General features: G+C 47.6%; 1 protein-coding gene across 3 annotated transcripts in view; it reads left to right on the top strand.

The window, feature by feature from the left end:
- ACSF3 (acyl-CoA synthetase family member 3) overlaps positions 1-11,039 on the top strand; it is a 162,029-nt gene extending 150,990 nt beyond the window's left edge. For 2 of the 3 annotated variants that reach the window (XM_029608610.1, XM_029608609.1), the window contains 3 exons: positions 881-1,015; positions 2,364-2,475; positions 10,547-11,039. In XM_029608610.1, the coding sequence (XP_029464470.1) occupies positions 881-1,015; positions 2,364-2,475; positions 10,547-10,661 (362 nt within the window). In that variant the 3' untranslated portion in view covers positions 10,662-11,039. Of the gene's footprint in view, positions 1-880; positions 1,016-2,363; positions 2,476-10,546 lie in introns of those variants that run through there. The other variant, XR_003857722.1, reaches the window with a different exon arrangement.
- Positions 11,040-16,931: the final 5,892 nt, after the last annotated feature.

The following is a 16,931-nucleotide window of genomic DNA, read 5'->3' as shown; positions in this document are numbered from 1 at the left end:
TGGTGTCACGCAGCACGCACATCGCACAGCAGGAAGCATGCAGTTGTGCGGTCCTGGGAGGCCCGGGGCTTTGTGCTGCAGATTGATCATGCTTTTCAAGCTAAACTTAGGATCTGCAGGGGTGCAGGGAATATTGTTGCATACTGGGCCCAGAGGCAAAGCCATGCCAGAGCTCTTATATTTAAGGCCAGGTCGTGCAGAGGGGCTGTCATCTCTGAACTCTGCAGACAGAGGCCAAAACTAATAACGAGGATTCCTTGTAGGCAGTGACTCCTTTTATTGATTCTACATAAAAGTCTGTTCCATTTTCGCACATCTGTAGAAGGGGACCTGTGTGGTCTTGAAAGGTGAGACACCACATCAGCTGTGGAGAAGTTTTCACTTGGTCAAATACAAGGCACCGTAGTCCACAAAAAATGAGCCTTCTCCAGGAGCCATCTAGGATAATGGAACCATGGACAGAAGTCCCTTTCTTCGCTGGGCCAGTCATTTTGGTTGTCCAGAGCCAGCTCTGTTGCATTCTTCTTTGTAGCACTTCAGTCATCAGCAGCACATCTGCTTCACCCTGTTCAGGCTCCTTTCATTACATCTGGTGGCATCACAACATGGGCCTGTAACTGAGATTCAGGCACAAGAAGATATCTTCAGAGTTTCTGTTTTAAGAGTACAGAGAGATTTTCTGGTTGTCCAGATTGGTTTTTTTCTACATTCAAGTATTTTGGAGCACTTCCTGGATGGGGAAGGCACGAGCCCTCTTATCAGTCCCCCAAGTGTATGTCCTTCCTGCTGTGTGTTAGACTTCTGTAAGATATCTTAGTTTCTGCTTCTGAGAGCAACAGGCTTCAGTTGACTCCTCTGTAATGCACCTCTTTTCTTTCAGGGGACACTGCCGTATACAAAGATGGCACCTACTGGATTCTGGGACGCACCTCAGTGGACATCATTAAAAGCGGGGGCTACAAAATCAGTGCCCTGGAGGTGGAACGCCACCTGCTGGTACACCCCAGCATTACAGGTATTCACCCAGTTTAAGACCTGTAGTCACCCATCCAATTGGTGCTGGAACAAGTGAAACCGGAGGTTGCGATTAGCCTGCCAGCTTGCCTGTAACAATGGCATCAGAAATTGAATCCTGTAATGCAGAACATTAAAATACTAGTGTCCCAGGCTCTGATTATACTGTTAATCTAACTTTACATTAGTCAGTTCTTGTTCTTTTAGTTGGGGGGGGGGGGGATTGGATTCAGATGTCAGCCAAGTCTGGGCCCTGACTTTTATAGTCTGGGGTACTGATACGCAGATATCAGGGATAAAGCATAGGACTGCTTCTACAGCCAAGCCCAAAAGCAAAGCACATTCAACAGCAGCATTGTATGAATATATCAAGAAGCTGCACATCCTGTAAAAATGTTGCTAGCAGTGATTTTGTTATGAGTTTGACAGTTGCTTGGTTTTGATTGTAAATATTGCTACCCTTAACAGAACACATGAGGGTAACCTGCATGGAGCGGCAGTTACTACCCTTAACAGAGACATGGGGGTAACCTGCACGGAACGGCAGTTACTACCCTTAACAGAGACATGGGGGTAACCTGCACGGAGCGGCAGTTACTACCCTTAACAGAGACATGGGGGTAACCTGCACGGAACGGCAGTTACTACCCTTAACAGAGACATGGGGGTAACCTGCATGGAGCGGCAGTTACTGCCCTTAACAGAGACATGGGGGTAACCTGCACGATGCAGCAGTTACTACCATAAGAAACTTGCTGGGCAGACTGGACGGACCAGATGGTCTTTTTCTGACGTCATTACTGTGTTACTGTGCAAGAACCAAAGGAGCAGGAGTGTACAGTTGAGGTGAGAGAGACACATAGTCCATGGCTAGAAGGTAGGGAGAGCCACATTTCCTGATATGCTGGCTCCTGCAGCATACATTCCAGTCTCGGAGAGATTTCTCTGCTAAAATACTAGAGAAGTGTGCGCACTTTAACAGTAAAACACAGGAAAGCGAAAATGACACGAAGCGGGTGGCACCTTATAGAAAAACCAATTTATTGAGGCATGAGCTTTCGAGGACAGAAGTCCACTTCGTCAAACGCATGCCTCAATAAATTGGTTAATCTGTAAGGTGCCACCTGCCTCCTATCATTTTTGCTACACGAGACTGACATGGCTAATCCTCTGAGGATTTTCACCACATTGGAAAGGTGCCTGTTTCAGCCAGATAGGAGGACATTTGGCAACACTAAAGACCTAAGTCAGCATCGTTGAGGTTTGTAAGTCTTGACCACCACCGCCCCCCCCACCCCCCCGTTTTTGTCACGTGCTGCCTGGTAATTACTTCTCTGTTCTGCCTTCAGATGTGGCAGTGATTGGCGTGCCAGACATGACCTGGGGTCAGCGGGTGACCGCCGTGGTGAAGCTTCGTGAGGGAGATGCACTGTCCCTGAAAGATTTGAAAGAATGGGCCCGGTAAGAGAAACCTGACAGAAGCGCCCAGAACACCGCACATGGCAAGAAAACCTCTTCCGCCCCGCCGTTCGCCAAAGACGTGCAGTAGCAGGAACTCTCGGGGCACCTGCATGCTGCACTGTCCGAGCCAGGCACTCGCTGTAGCCGCTGGCCATCATCGGGAAGGAGCCCTGTGGGAGGAGGTACGATGGCTCCCGGATGAAGCCAGGTTAGACCCCTTGTACTCTAGCAGCACAGTAAAAAACAAAAAAAAAAGCACGGACCGCACGAGAGAAAAGAAGCAATAGCCTCCCCACTCGTGACTCTGCTGCTGCCGTTCCCTCTCCTCAGCCCCGTCTCTCTCATCATTAGAAACGTCCCTGGCGAGAGGCACATGTCCCTTCTCAGGTGCATTTCTCTGAATTTTGCCTTCAGTCGCACTTCCTGGGGACAGGCGCCCTCCCAAGTTACTGACAGACATATGGTGAGATGTCTCCGCTGCGGGTGGCAGAGGAGAGAGGGTGGAGGAGCCTAGAGGCTCTCACATCTTGGATTAGTATCAGTCCTGTCAGAGCTGCGCAAAAAAACATGAGGTGAAAGCTGGCTTGATTTCTAGGAAATTCTGCTAAACATGTGCATGTATGCAACAGGCAGACAAGTACGCTCAGCTGTACGGAAGTCTCCTGCAACATTGCACACCTGCTGCAAGTACTGAAACACAGTAATGTCCCCAAATCTTTCTAGAGATAGCATGACAGACTGACTTTTTTTTCCCTACCTTCCCTGGTTGCTCTCTGTTCCCTTAAGGGTGAATTTTAAAAGCCCTACGCGCAGCCAATCTGAGAGATGTGTGTGGGCCAGGGGGATTTTAAGAGGCCCGCAGCAACACACATCTCTCCCGGCACGCGAATATTGAAGGTTTTGCGAAAAAGGGGTGGGCCATGGGCGGGTCGGGCCAGTGCCAGCAAGTCAGTGTCGCGTGGAAGCGCGCGCAGGGATTGGACGACCACGTAACCTGCTGCTTCAGACTGCAGGTAAGTATTAAAGCAAAAACAAAATCTAGGGTAGTCAGCGGGGTTTTAGAGGTTGGGGCTGGTAGGATAAAAGGGAGGCAGGTTAGGTAAGAGGGTTTAGGAAGTCCTCTCCTTTATAGGGGCGAACTGGAAGTGGACCTATCGCGTAACCACGCCTACCTACTAAAATCCCCTCACCTTACGCGATCGAGGTGGGATTCGTGTGCACGTGCGAGCGTCGATAGAAAACCGTGTGCTCGTGGGTAACCGATTTTATAACGTGCACATAGACTCTGATAACCCCTTATCTTCTGGAATAGACAGTACTTCATGGCAAAGCAGAACATTTTCCAGACAGTAATAATAATAATAATAATAATAATAATAATAAAAAAAAAAAAAAAAAAAGTTTGTCCTGGTCACTCATTCAATTCATGGGGGTTCCCAGGCTCTCACCATCAAACCACCTGCGATTTGTCTTTCAGAATAGGGAATGTCAAACCCAACAGTCAAATGGGGAAGGTTCTCATTTACTCTCCAACGCTTCCTATCTCCACCTCCTGCTGCACTAAAACCAGGGCTTGCCTTGTCAATCATTAGCATAGTGCTCACTGGTCGTGGCAATAGCCCTAAATCTCTTTCTAGGCCTGCTTTCTCTGTAATATCTGTTTTCTTCCTTTTAGTTCTTTTGTGTGCTTTAGGTTTTTTTTTTACTTTTACAAGGGTTAATCTTATAACAGTGCCTATGAGAGTCTGTAGTCGGAGATGAATATCATACATTTTGAGAGATTCTAAAATCAACTAGAACAATACAGACATCATAGAAGGGGAGACTATGTGTAATATAAGTAGGTGGATAGAGGTAGACATAAATGGATGGATAGCTTTTGAGGACGGATGGAAGGGTAGCTGGTGAACAGACGGATAGAGAACAGAGGTGACTGGATGGATGGCAAGCTTTGGTGAATGAATAGATAGAGATGGATGGATAGCTGGTGAAGGGATGGATGCAAGCTTTGGATGAATGGATGGAGATGGATTGATAGCTGGTGAGTGGATGGATAGAGGTGGATGGATGGCAAACTTTGGTGGATGAAGGGATAGAGCTGGATGGATATCTGGTGAATGGACGGATAGAAGATAGAAGTGAATGGATGGATGGCAAACTTTGATAGATGGATGGATAGCAGGTGAACTGATGCAGAGGATAGAAGTGAATGGATGGATGGCAAGCTTTGGTGAATGAATGGATAGAGATGGATGGTTCCCTGTACGTACCCGGATCCGTCCAGACTCCTGGGTTTTGCCTCCCCTCCAGCAGATGGAGACAGAGAAGTTTTAACAGACTCCGTCCTATACCCCTGAGGTGCCACCTATCAGTATTTCTCTGTCTCCAGCAGATGGTGGAGGTGCAAAACCTTTAGTCTGGGTTTAGTCTTAGGTTTTTAGTTTTGTTGGTATTCGTTCCTTAGGGATTGGAAAAAAAAAAAAAAAAGAGAGAGAAGATTTCTCTTTAAGCCTCCCAGGGAGTTGTTAGGACCTGGTGGGACCATCCCTACCGGTAACAAAGGCTCTAGAGCCAGAGGGTTGGGAGCCCTGTAACTGCCCATGGCTGAGGGTGATACCGGGGAGCCTGGTTCACTCTCCCTCTGAAGATCTGCACACAGGACAAAACAACGTTGAGGTGATTTATTTAATTTCTGAGCCGGCCTAGCGGTCTCTTTCGGCCCTCCTTCCTTCCGACGCTGTTTTTGCTGTCCTTTTCAGTTCCTATGAGCTCCCAGGGGTTTGTCTTGGTCGCGCTGGTTCTTTTTTCGGGCCCCGATCCTAATGATGCGACCTGCAGGCCGGAGTTTGTACCAGGTGCTTGTCTGTAGGGGAAGACTCTTCGGGGAAACCGATTCCAGCGAAATCACATCGCAGCAGCTCTAGAGCACGCAGGGACCCTGGGAGAGCAAAATTGCTGTGGCAGCCTCAGGACCCTTTTCTTTTCAGCGCAGGTACTGAAGCCTTACTGCGAACGTTCAGGGAGCAGGTGAAGGCTGCCCTGGGGGAGGGGAGCTCTACGCCATCTCTTTCGCCGCGTCCTGCTGCCCCTGGGGGGCGACTTGCAGGCAGCGCAGATCTCTTCCTCGGAGGAGGAACGGGGGAAGGACTCGGATGAGTCTTCTTCCTCGTTCTCCTCCGATTTTGTTTTGTTGCTGCATAAAGCCTTCAAAGCATAAAAAGCAGCAAAGAGCCAGGGGTACTAAGGTACCTCCGTGAGGTCCCGCTGTCGCTGGGGGCTGGGGCAGGAGCTTCATCACTCCACAAGCGTACCAAGTCACACAGTGGCATAGAAGCCCCCAAGGCCAAACGCCCTCTCCGGTCCTTTTCCTGTCAGGTGGACTGTTCAGATATGGATGGGGTGGATGAGGCGAGTCTCCTCCGCAAGCCCCTAGTGAGGGACCAGATGCGGATCAGGATCACCAGCTCCAGCCAGCCAAGCCAGTAGACGCACCTTTAGTGGAGGGCGATTATCCCAAAGTGGTCCGCCTGTTCAGAAGGGATGAGCTAGGTCCACTTATCCTGGCCATTCTGGAGGAGTTGGGCATTGAGGTTCCTCCGGAGGACTCACGGTTTGGGGCAATGGATCCAGTGATGGTGGGCCTCAGGGGTCCAGCTTGATCCTTTCCATTTCATATGTCAGTTACGGATCTTTTGTTTAAGGAGTGGGACACTCCGGACCTTGGTTTAAAGGTAATTCGGGCTATGGACAAGTTATAACCGCTTCCGGAAGAAGCACTGGACCTCCTTAAGGTCCCTAAGGTGGACGCCGCAGTTTTGACAGTGACCAAGAAAACCACCATCCCGGTAACAGGAACCACTGCCCTGAAGGATTTGCAGGATCGCAAATTGGAGTCTCAGCTTAAAAATATTTTTGAGGTTTCGGCCCTAGGAGTCCGGGCATCTATGTGCAGCAGTTTCGCGCTGCAAGCCAGTCTCCGCTGGGTTCAGGATTTGCAAGCCGCAGCATCCCTTTCTGCAAGTGAGGCGGTGCAAGCAGGGCGCCTGGAGGCGGCAGTAGCTTACAGTGCTGACGTGCTTTATGACCTGGCTGGACTATGGTCTCGGCCATGATAGCCCGCAGGCTCCTCTGGCTTAGACACTGAGCTGTGGATGTTTCCTCTAAGGCTCAACTGAGTTCCTTACCCTTCAAGGGTAAGCTGCTTTTCAGGCAACAGTTGGAGGACATAGTAAAATCTCTGGGAGAGAATAAAGTCCATAGGTTGCCGGAGGATAGACCCAGGATGAGAGGATCCTTTCCTCAACGGGCGAGATTTCGGGGAAATTGCCAGTTTCATTCTTCACATTCCGCCGGTTCATCCTTTTGAAAGGGTCCTGGCCACCAGTCTTCTTGGAATAAGTCCTTTCGAGGGCGCCAGCCTGCCAGAAATGGAGACCCAAATATCATGAGGGTCCCAAGTCAACGCAATGAAACAAGGCCGGTCCACTCTTCCGTCCCAAGAATAGGGGGAGGTTATCCCTTTTTCTAGAAGAGTGGACCATCTTAACCTCAGATCAGTGGATCCTCAATATAGTAGAATGCGGGTACCACCAAAAACGCCGGGTGGTACACGACACTCTGCGGCGGTTACAGGACCTAGGCGCCATAGTTCCGGTACCTGCAGGAGAGCTCAAGCAAGGGCGCTACTCCATCTACTTCGTGGTGCCCAAGAAGGGAGGGCACCTTCCGTCCCATCCTAGACTTAATGAGAGTCAATCGGACTCTAAAAGTGCCTCGTTTTTGGATGGAAACTCTTCACTCGGAGATAGCGTATGTACACAAAGGGGAATTCCTAGCATCTCTAGATCTGACAGAAGCTTACTTGCACATTCCTATACGCCTGGATCATCAGAAATATCTGCGGTTTGCAATCCTGGGGCATCATTTTCAATTTTGTGCGCTACCGTTCGGTCTGGCGACAGCGCCCAGAGTCTTCACCAAGGTGATGGTGGTTGTGGCAGCGACCCTGCAAAAGGAGGGGATTTTGGTACACCCCTATCTGGATGATTGGCTGATTCGAGTAAAGTCAGAACACCTTTGCAGGGCAGCGGTGCAGAGGGTGCTACAGATGTTGAGCTCATTGGGTTGGGTGGTCAACCCCGACAAGAGTCACCTGGTTCCCTCCCAGTCCTTGGAGTTTTTGGGTGCTCGGTTCAACACGATCTTGGGAAAGGTTTTTTTTACCGAGGAAAGATTGTCCAAGCTTCTCACTCAGGTGGCGTCCTTGCGATCCATGCCTCGTCCCAGGGTCTGAGATTATTTGCAGGTCCTTGGTTCGATGGCTTCCACTCTCGAACTGGGGCCCTAGGCCTTTGCGCATAATCGTCCTCTTCAGTCAGCCTTGCTCTCCCGGTGGAATCCGCTCTCCGAACAGTTTCCTCTTCTCCTCCCACTGACTGATTCGGCACGGTCCAGTCTTCTTTGGTGACTGTGTCCAGACAATTTACGACGGGGTGTGGATTTGGAAATTCCCTCCTGGATAGTGATAACGACCGATGCCAGCCTCTCCATATGGGGAGCGGTTTGTCGAGGAACGGCAGTGCAAGGTCAGTGGATGAGGTCGGAGTCGTCTTGGTCGATCAATCTGTTGGAGACCAGAGTGGTTCGGTTGGCGCTACAGGCCCTCCTTCCCTTAGTAGAGGGGAGATCAGTGCGGATTCTCTCCGACAATCATCAGGGCAGAACTTGGAGTCGTCCAGTGACGTCAGAGGCTCAACTTCTAATCAGCTGGGTGGAACAGCACCTGTACAGGATAGCAGCCTCTCACATTGCCGGAGTGGACAGTGTGCAGGCTGATTTTCTCAGCCTCCACCAGTTAAATCTGGGAGAGTGGGAACTCTCCAAGGATTTCAGTCTCCTGTGCAACCGATGGTCCAGGCCCGCGATGGACCTGATGGTGACGTATCGCAATGCCAAAGCTCCTCTATTTTTCAGTCGTCGAAAAGAGCCAGGAACGGAAGGTGTAGACGCTCTGGTGCTTCCCGGGCCAAAGGACATTCTGTTGTACGTCTTTCTGACATGGCCATTGGTCGGCAAGTTTCTACGCTGCATTGAGACTCATTCGGGCAAGGTGATACTCGTCGCGCCAGAGTGGCCGAAGCATCCGTGGTTTGCGGACCTTCTCAATCTGGCGGTAGACGGCCCGCTGAAATTTCATCCGTCCCCAAGTCTGCTGCGACAAGGTCCTGTTTATTTCACAGAGGTAGATCGTTTTTGTCTAGCGGCATGACTTTTGAAAGGCGGAGGTTGAGAAATAAGGGTTACTCGGAGGAGGTGATTACTACGCTTTTGCAGTCCCGAAAAACGTCTACCTCTATAGCCTATGTCAGAGTTTGGGTATTTTCGAGGACTGGTGCCTGAACCACATGGTGGAGCTTTCCAGGGCTACTATTCCGGATGTTCTGGCCTTTCTGCAGGCAGGTCTAATAAAAGGTCTAGCCTTCAATTCCCTCTGAGTTCAGGTGGCAGCCCTTGGTAGTTTTCGGGGAAAGGTACAGAGCCTCGCTCTAGCACAGGCGTCGGGAACCTTTTTGGCTGAGAGCCATGAACGCCACATATTTTAAAATGTAAATCTGTGAGAGCCATACTAACTACAACCCCCCATCCTCCTGACCCCCCCAAGACCTACCAAATTAATTTACTACAACCCCCTACTCTCCTGACACCCCCAAGACCTGCCAAATTAATTTACTACAACCCCCCCCCCTCCTGACCCCCCAAAGACATGCCAAAAGTCCCTGGTGGTCCAGTGGGGGTCCAGGGCTTGCAGACAAATCTTTAATAAAAAAGTAAAAATCTAACAAAACTCCCCCCACCCTCCTGATGCCCCCCAAGACTTCCAAAATTAATTTACTACAACCCCCCACCCTCCTGACTCCCCCAAGACCTACCAAAAGTCCCTGGTGGTCCAGCGGGGGTCCGGGAGCGATCTCCTGGACTTGGGCTGTTGGCTGCCAGTAATCAAAATGGCGCCAACGGCCCTTTGCCCTCACTATGTCACTGGGGTCGACCAATGGCAGCGGTAGCCCCTGTGACATAGTAAGGGCAAAGGGCGCTGCCAGTAATCAAAATGGTGTCGACGGCCCTTTGCCCTTACTATGTCACAGGGGTTACCGCTGCCATTGGTCGACCCCAGTGACATAGTGAGGGCAAAGGGCCGTCGGTGCCATTTTGACTACTGGCAGCCAACAGCCCAAGTCCAGGAGATAGCTCCCGGACCGCTCCTGGATCACCAGGGACTTTTGGCAGGTCTTAGGGGGGTCAGGAGGGTAGGGGGTTGTAGTAAATTAATTTTGGAGGTCTTGGGGGGCATCAGGAGGATGGAGGTTTTTGTTAGATTTTTACTTTTTTATTGATTTGTCTGCGAGCCAGATACAGCCATCAAAAGAGCCATATCTGGCTCGCGAGCCATAGGTTCCTGCCCCCTGCTGTAGAAGCATGGTCTCGGTCTTTGATAAATTCAAAGCTAGTTTATTTGAAATTAGCCAAGAATTAATTGTGGCCATAATGGCAGAAATCCTGGTTTGCATTTCCGACCAAGTCCCAGTCATTGGTATGTAAAACTGAATATCATCTGCATAGATTCGAAATCCCCTCACAGAGGTCAGCCAAAATCAAACCAATAGGGGCTAAATAGATGGCTGGATGGAATGGCAAGCTTTGGTGGAGAAATGGGTGGATAGCTGGTGAACGAATGGTCAGAGGATAGAGGTGAATGGATGGATGGATAGCTGATGGATGGCAAGCTTTGGTGGATGAATAGATAATGGATAGATAGCTGGTCAACGGACAAATCGAGGTGCATAGATGGATGTATAGTTGGTGAATGATTGGATGGCAAGCTTTGGATGAATAAATAGAGATGTATGCATGGATAACTTTGATGGATGAGTGGATAGAGATTGATGGATAGCTGGTGAACGGATGGATAGAGGCACATGGACGGCTGAAGAACTTTGGGGGATGGATAACTTTGTTGAATGTCTAGCTCTTTATACAGAATGACAGTGCTCTGTATGTTCCTCCTTTGCAGAGGGTCCATGGCACCATATACAATTCCAGCAGAGCTAATCCTGGTGGAGGAAATCCCTCGAAATCAGATGGGGAAGATCAACAAGAAAGAGCTTCTCAAGCACTTCTTCCCATAGTAATCCACGTGGTTGGGAAGGAACGGTGCACACCTACCCAAGCTGAATTGCAGGCTCATTCACATAACAGCACTAACATGATATTTCAGGAGATTGTACTGAATGAGGTTTTGTAATTGAAATAATGATACTAATTATTTAACAGTAGTAAATTTCCTGATTCCTTTACCCTCTTAGACATTCTGTGGATATGTGGGAGTAATATGACCTTTCCTTCTTGCTGCTGTTATAGGGCAAATAATGAACTGGATGAATTTCATGTTTATAAGAAAGTGCAATTATAAATCTCATCCCTACAGGATCTAAATGTAATCTGGTTTGAAGTGCCTGAAAAGCAGAAGGAAATCACATAAATAAATAGGAAAAACTAGCCAGTCACGTGTAGAAATGTCTCATTCTTTCTGTATTATAAGCAAGTCGCTTGATATATTGTATCTGGCTTTTCAAAAAGGCCTTTGACAAAGTCCCTCATGAGAGGCTCATCAAAAAATTAAAAAAGATTCATGGGATAGGAGGCAGTGTCCAATTGTGGATTGGTAACTGGCTAAAGAATAGGAAGAAGAGAGTAGGATTGAATGGTCATTTTTGTCAGTGGAGAAGGGTAAATAGTGGTGTGCCCCAGGGACCTGTACTGGGATTGATGCTTTTAATATAAATGACCTGGAAAAGGAAGTGAGGAGATCAAACTTGCCGATGACACAAAATTATTCAGAGTAGTTAAATCACAAGTTGATTGTGAAGAATTACAAGAGGACTTTTTGAAACTGTAAGATTGGGCATCTAAATGGCAGATGAAATTTAATGTGGGCAAGTGCAAGATGATGCAAATAGGGAAAAATAATCCAAAGCTATTAAGTACACGATGCTGGGTTTCTATATTAGGCGTCAACATCCAGGAAAAGGATCTTGGAGCCACTGAAATCCTTGGTTCAGTGTGCAGCGGCAGTCAGAAAAGCAAACAGAATGTTAGGTATTGTAAGGAAAGGAATGGAAAATAAAATGTAAGATATCATTGGAGCCAGTAGAAGCTTTAGGCAGCTGCTTAAAGTGCCACAGGTTAGGGGGCAGCTACTTAGTGCTTCCGTTGGCTCTGCTGCTACTTCTGCTCCTTTGGGCTGCACCAGCCAGGCCTCCACTGCTCTGCCACAAAAAAAGGACTGGAGGCAGAACAGCGGAGGCCCGGCCAATGTGGCCTTGAAGGAACAGAATCTGCAGCATTGGCTGAGTCTTGCAACTGAGAAGCACCAATGACGGAATTGGCAAGGCTGGAAGAAAGGAGGTGGAGCAGCATTGATGGCCAAATGGCTTGAAGAAGCAGTAGGAGTTTCAGCTGGAAAAAAAAGAACTCAGGAAGGCAGTAAGACAGAGCAGCATCCGCCGGGCCCAAGTGGCCTGAAGAAGAAACAGCAGCATCAATTGAGCCCACGGAGCTAGAAGCAAATAGGATTCAAGAGGTTGAGAGTTGTCAGCTGGGCCATACGGCAGTAGGCAAGAACTGCATTGGCCCCCACAAGGGCCACCCTCCGCCATCAGGAGGTGTCCTGATGGCGGAGGGTGCCCAAGGAGGAGGCTGCTGTGGCAGATGACGATTGCTGTGATAGGAGAGAGGACGACTGTGTGATTGAATAAGCGTGTATATATATGTGTGTGTGTGTGTAAGAGCGTGCGAGCAAGCACATATGTGGGAGTATTAGAAAGTGTGTGTGTATGAAAAAGCGAGAAGAAAGTGTATGGCCTCCCACCCCCCACAACACTAATTCGTGACAATCTCGGGGTGACTGAAAATCAGAAGTTCCCAGATATGGAGAGTGGGGGATATTTCTATCCTTAGTTTTAATTATTGGGTGGTGTTTGATGTGTCTGCTGTTTTGAAGGATTCTATTGGGGTTTGGGAAATTTAAAAAAATGTACATGTTTTTAATTATTGAATATTCTATTCATCAGCTGTTTTGAAATATTTATTATTTTGATTAGTATGGTTTTATTATTATGATTGGTGCTTTATATTTCTTGATTTTATTGTTTGATGTTTGTTATTCCATTGTCGCACTGCATACAGAGTCAGTCTGTCTTGCAGTTTCCAGTTCAGTTCAGTTTAGTCTGCACATGTCTTTTTATACTTTCTGGTCTCTTTATTCTGTATTTGGTGCTTGTCTGTCTGTATTCTGCATGTGTAATCAAGGTGAGTTATTCTGCTGGCGTGTAGTTTCTGTGCAGGGGTTCTATGGCAGCCTGGCTTGTTCTGTTTTCCTAGTAGAAGGTGTATTGGGGTTTTGAGGCCCGGTGTAATATTTGCAGTCTTGTGTTTTCATGGGTAGGATTCTTATTGTTTGAATGCTGGCAGTTAGTGTTGTTTTGGTATGGGAGGTTTGCTATATTGTAATTGTTTACTCATGGCTTTCCGAGGGTTAAGCCCAAACCCAACACATGTTAAAACCAGCCTAATCACGAAAAAATTGTTCATGGTTCGTTTATGGTCCTCCATATCACTAACACCCATAAAAGTTAGATTTTAAAATAGGACTAATACCATATTGATTGCAGATGTCCTTTTTGCACCATGTAATGCATGCAAATTTAATACACAGGTGTTGCATGTGCTATTTTTACCTCAGAATGCCATTTTTCATGTAAAATCTATTGTAAATGCATGGTTTTTATGTGGAGAGGTTGGGATGGGGGGAGGCATAAGCCTAGAGCCCCGAATACCCTTGCCCTGGTCCTGGATTTCCTAGCGCCTCTGTAGCAATCCTTGCTCTGACCTCCTTGAGTACTGTGTACAGTCCTGATCACCTCATCTCAAAAAAGGATAGAGCAGAACTAGAAAAGGGCAACCAAAATGATAAAGGGGACAGAACAGCTCCCCTATGAGGAAAGCTGAGGGCTTTTCAGCTTGGAGAAGAGGTTTATAAAATGGGGAGTGGGGTGGAACGGTTACTTGCCCTTTCAAATGGTACTAAGACTAGCAGCACTCCATGAAGATAATAGCCAACACATGTAAAAGAAATCAGAGCAAATATTGGTTCACTGTAGAATTTGTTGCCAGAGGATGTGGTGGAAACTGTCAGCATTTATGAGTTTAAAAAGGGGTTAGGCAAGTTCCTGGAGGAAAAGTCCATAAAGCACCATTAGCCATGCAGACTGAGGAAAGCCACTGCTTATCCCTGATTATGAGCAAGGTGTAATGAACCCATTCTTTGGGATCTGCCCAGGTATTTATGACCTGGATCGGCCACGGTTGGAGACAGGATTCTAGTTTTGATGGAAGTTTAGTCTGACCCTGTATGGCATTTCTTATCTTCTTAATTCTTGCATTCGGACTCTTCCACTGGGGAAGGACAGCAAAGCTTTAAATATTTCAAAATGATATACCTATTTCACAAATATGCTATCTGAATATGGTTTCTCAGTTATTATTGTGCAGGTGGGTGGTGCCCAATAATAACTAATACATGTAAGCAACAAATTGATTTTTAAGCTGCTTGAAAACATAGCAGAGCCTATTTGAGTGTCAGTCACAGCTGTGGCTGCCCTCAGCTTCAAGCACTTGAGTAGGACAGTTCCAAAGGGAATGAGAAAGTAGCCGTGGGATTCTTAAAATCAATGTACAGCTGATATTGTAAGTCATTGTTTCCCAGCTCTTTCCTGGAGGCGTACTTAACAGGTCTGGTTTTCAGAGTATCTATAGTAAATATGCATGACATAGATTTGCATACATTGGAGAGCCAGCGTATGCAAACCTATTTCATTCATATTCATTCTTGCATTCCTGAAAACCCTACTGCCTTAAGGAGAGGGCTGAGAAACAACTGTTCCACAGTATACTCAGCTCTTGGGACACACCTAGCCAGTCAGGTTTGCAGGACTTCCACAATGAACATGCATGAGAGAGATGTGCATGCATTGCCTCTATTGTATGCAAATCTATCTCCTGCATATTCATTTTGGATATGTACGAGACAGATCTGAAAACCTGACTGGTTAGATGCGTTCCGAGGACTTGGTTGATATGCTGTTATGTTTGATCATTTAGGTAAAATATGAATTTGTGCTGGAGGTTTATTTTTTCTGGAAAATTATAAGGCATGGGGTAATTTGCTGGTGCGGCGGATACTATCCTTAACCAGTAAGTCTTGAATACTGTTGATGCAACTCCAACAAGGCTTTTTGCTTCAACAGCAGGGGGAAAAGAGGAATTTGGATTCAGACAACAAACAACACGGTCCCCAACTTCTGTGGTCTGGGGGAACTGATATGCAGACATAAAGGAAAAAGCACAGGACTGCTTCTTCGGCCAATTCCATAAGCAAAGCACATCAAGCAGCTCTGTCTGAATTTTCAAGGAGGCTCCTCACCCAGTAAAAATGTTACTAGCAATAAAATTTTCATGGGTTATCATAAGGCTTGGGGATAACTGCATGGAGCAGCAGTTACTACTCTTAAGAGAAACATGGGTGTGGCCTACACAGAGCAGCCGTTACTACCATAAGCTAGTCCTGGGGGACTTCTGCGCTTCTGTGGAGCGCAGAATTTGTGCAGAATTCCCTTCCTACGCAGAATCGCTCCCGTGTGCCAACTCCGCTCGTGGTGAAGATGAAGGCTCTAGCGTGCCATTTGCGGCGAATACGAAGGCCCCCTCGTGCCACGGGACGCTCTGCTTGTGGCGAAGATAAAGGCCCCGGTGAGAGTGAATGTGTGTGTGTGAGAGAGGGGAGGGGAGGGTGAGAGCGGGGGGACAGGGGTGAGCAGGGGTAGGGATGTGGGAGGGGAGGGGGAGAGAGCAGGGGGAGGGGTGTGGGAGAGAGTAGGGAGTTGGGAGGGGGTGTGGGAGAGAGTAGGGTTGAGAGAGTGGGGGAGGGGTGAGAGCAAGGGGGGTGCCAGAGAGGGAACCTGTATGAGGAGATTGTGAAGGAGTGTGTATGTATGAGAGACTGGGAGCTCATGTGTATGAAAAAAGGATCGTGTGTATGTATGAGACAGAGCCTGTGTGAAGGGATTGTGTATGTGTGAGACATCCTGTGTGAAGGGGTGCATATGAGAGGGACATAGGTAGCCTGTGTGAGGATGTATGCGTGAGAGAGAGAGGAATCTTTTGTGGGTGTGTATGCAAGAGAGAGGGACTCTGTATGAGGGGATGTGTGCGGGAGAGAGTGAGGGAGCCTTTATGAGGGGATGTGTGCGCGAGAGAGTGAGGGAGCCTGTATGAGGGGATGTGTGTATGTGTATTAGAGAGAGGGAGCATGTGTGTGAGAGAGGGAGGGACAGAGGGAGCCTGTGTGAGGGGCAGAACTGAGAACGGGGTCAAACTCTGGGACTGGCAATAGAGTGGAAGGGGCTGAGCCTAGAGGTGGAGGGGAGAGATACTGGCAGGTGGAGGAGTTGGGGCCTGAGATGGCCAAGTGGCCAGGGGAGTAGGGAGAGCGAGTGGAAGGGACACTCAGTGAATTGGACTCAGGATTGGATAAGTTCTTGGAGGAGAAGTCCATTACCTGCTATTAAGTTCACTTAGAGAATAGCCACTGCCATTAGCAATGGTTACATGGAATAGACTTAGTTTTTGGGTACTTGCCAGGTTCTTATGGCTTGGATTGGCCTCTGTTGGAAACAGGATGCTGGGCTTGATGGACCCTTGGTCTGACCCAGTATGGCATTTTCTTATGTTCTTAATTTCTAGGGAAAATCTGCTCAAAATATTTAAAATTCTGCATTTTTAAGTAATAACTTTTTTCTGTATTAGTTTAAAATGTAATTACTTAAAGACTGTCATGTAAATTGTGTTATTTTGACCAATATAAAGTTTGCAGAATTTTGTTTTGTGCGCAGAATTTTAAATTTGTTTGCGCAGAATTCACCCAGGAGTACCATAAGCTTGCTGGGCAGACTGACTGGGCCATTTTGGTCCTTTTCTGCCGTCATTCCTGTGTTACTATGTATGTGTGTTTATATATTTTTTTTTTCCAGGTTCCTCTGTAGGGCCCATGATTTGCAGCAGGTACAGGCTCTGATATAAACCCTCAGGGGTAGGGGATAAAATGATCAGATCCTGTTCTTACAGCAGGCATTTACCTTTTGATAGGTGTGTGCTCGTTCTGTGTGAACAACATTATTGCCCATTTAACAAGGAGTTTAGCACACACAAGTGCTAAGTAAAATAGTGCACAAATCAGTGCTCCTCCAAGCCAAGTCCCTTTCCATACTATGGAACTCCATGCCCCTAGATTTAAGACTTCAAAGAGACAGCAAAACCTTTAGAAAAAGTTTAAAAACCTG

This window comes from Rhinatrema bivittatum, chromosome 7 (genome assembly GCF_901001135.1).
Source record: "Rhinatrema bivittatum chromosome 7, aRhiBiv1.1, whole genome shotgun sequence".
NCBI classification, from domain to species: Eukaryota; Metazoa; Chordata; class Amphibia; order Gymnophiona; family Rhinatrematidae; genus Rhinatrema; species Rhinatrema bivittatum.
The sequence above is the reverse complement of the archived record's forward strand: the minus strand, read 5'-3'. Positions and strand labels throughout refer to the sequence as shown.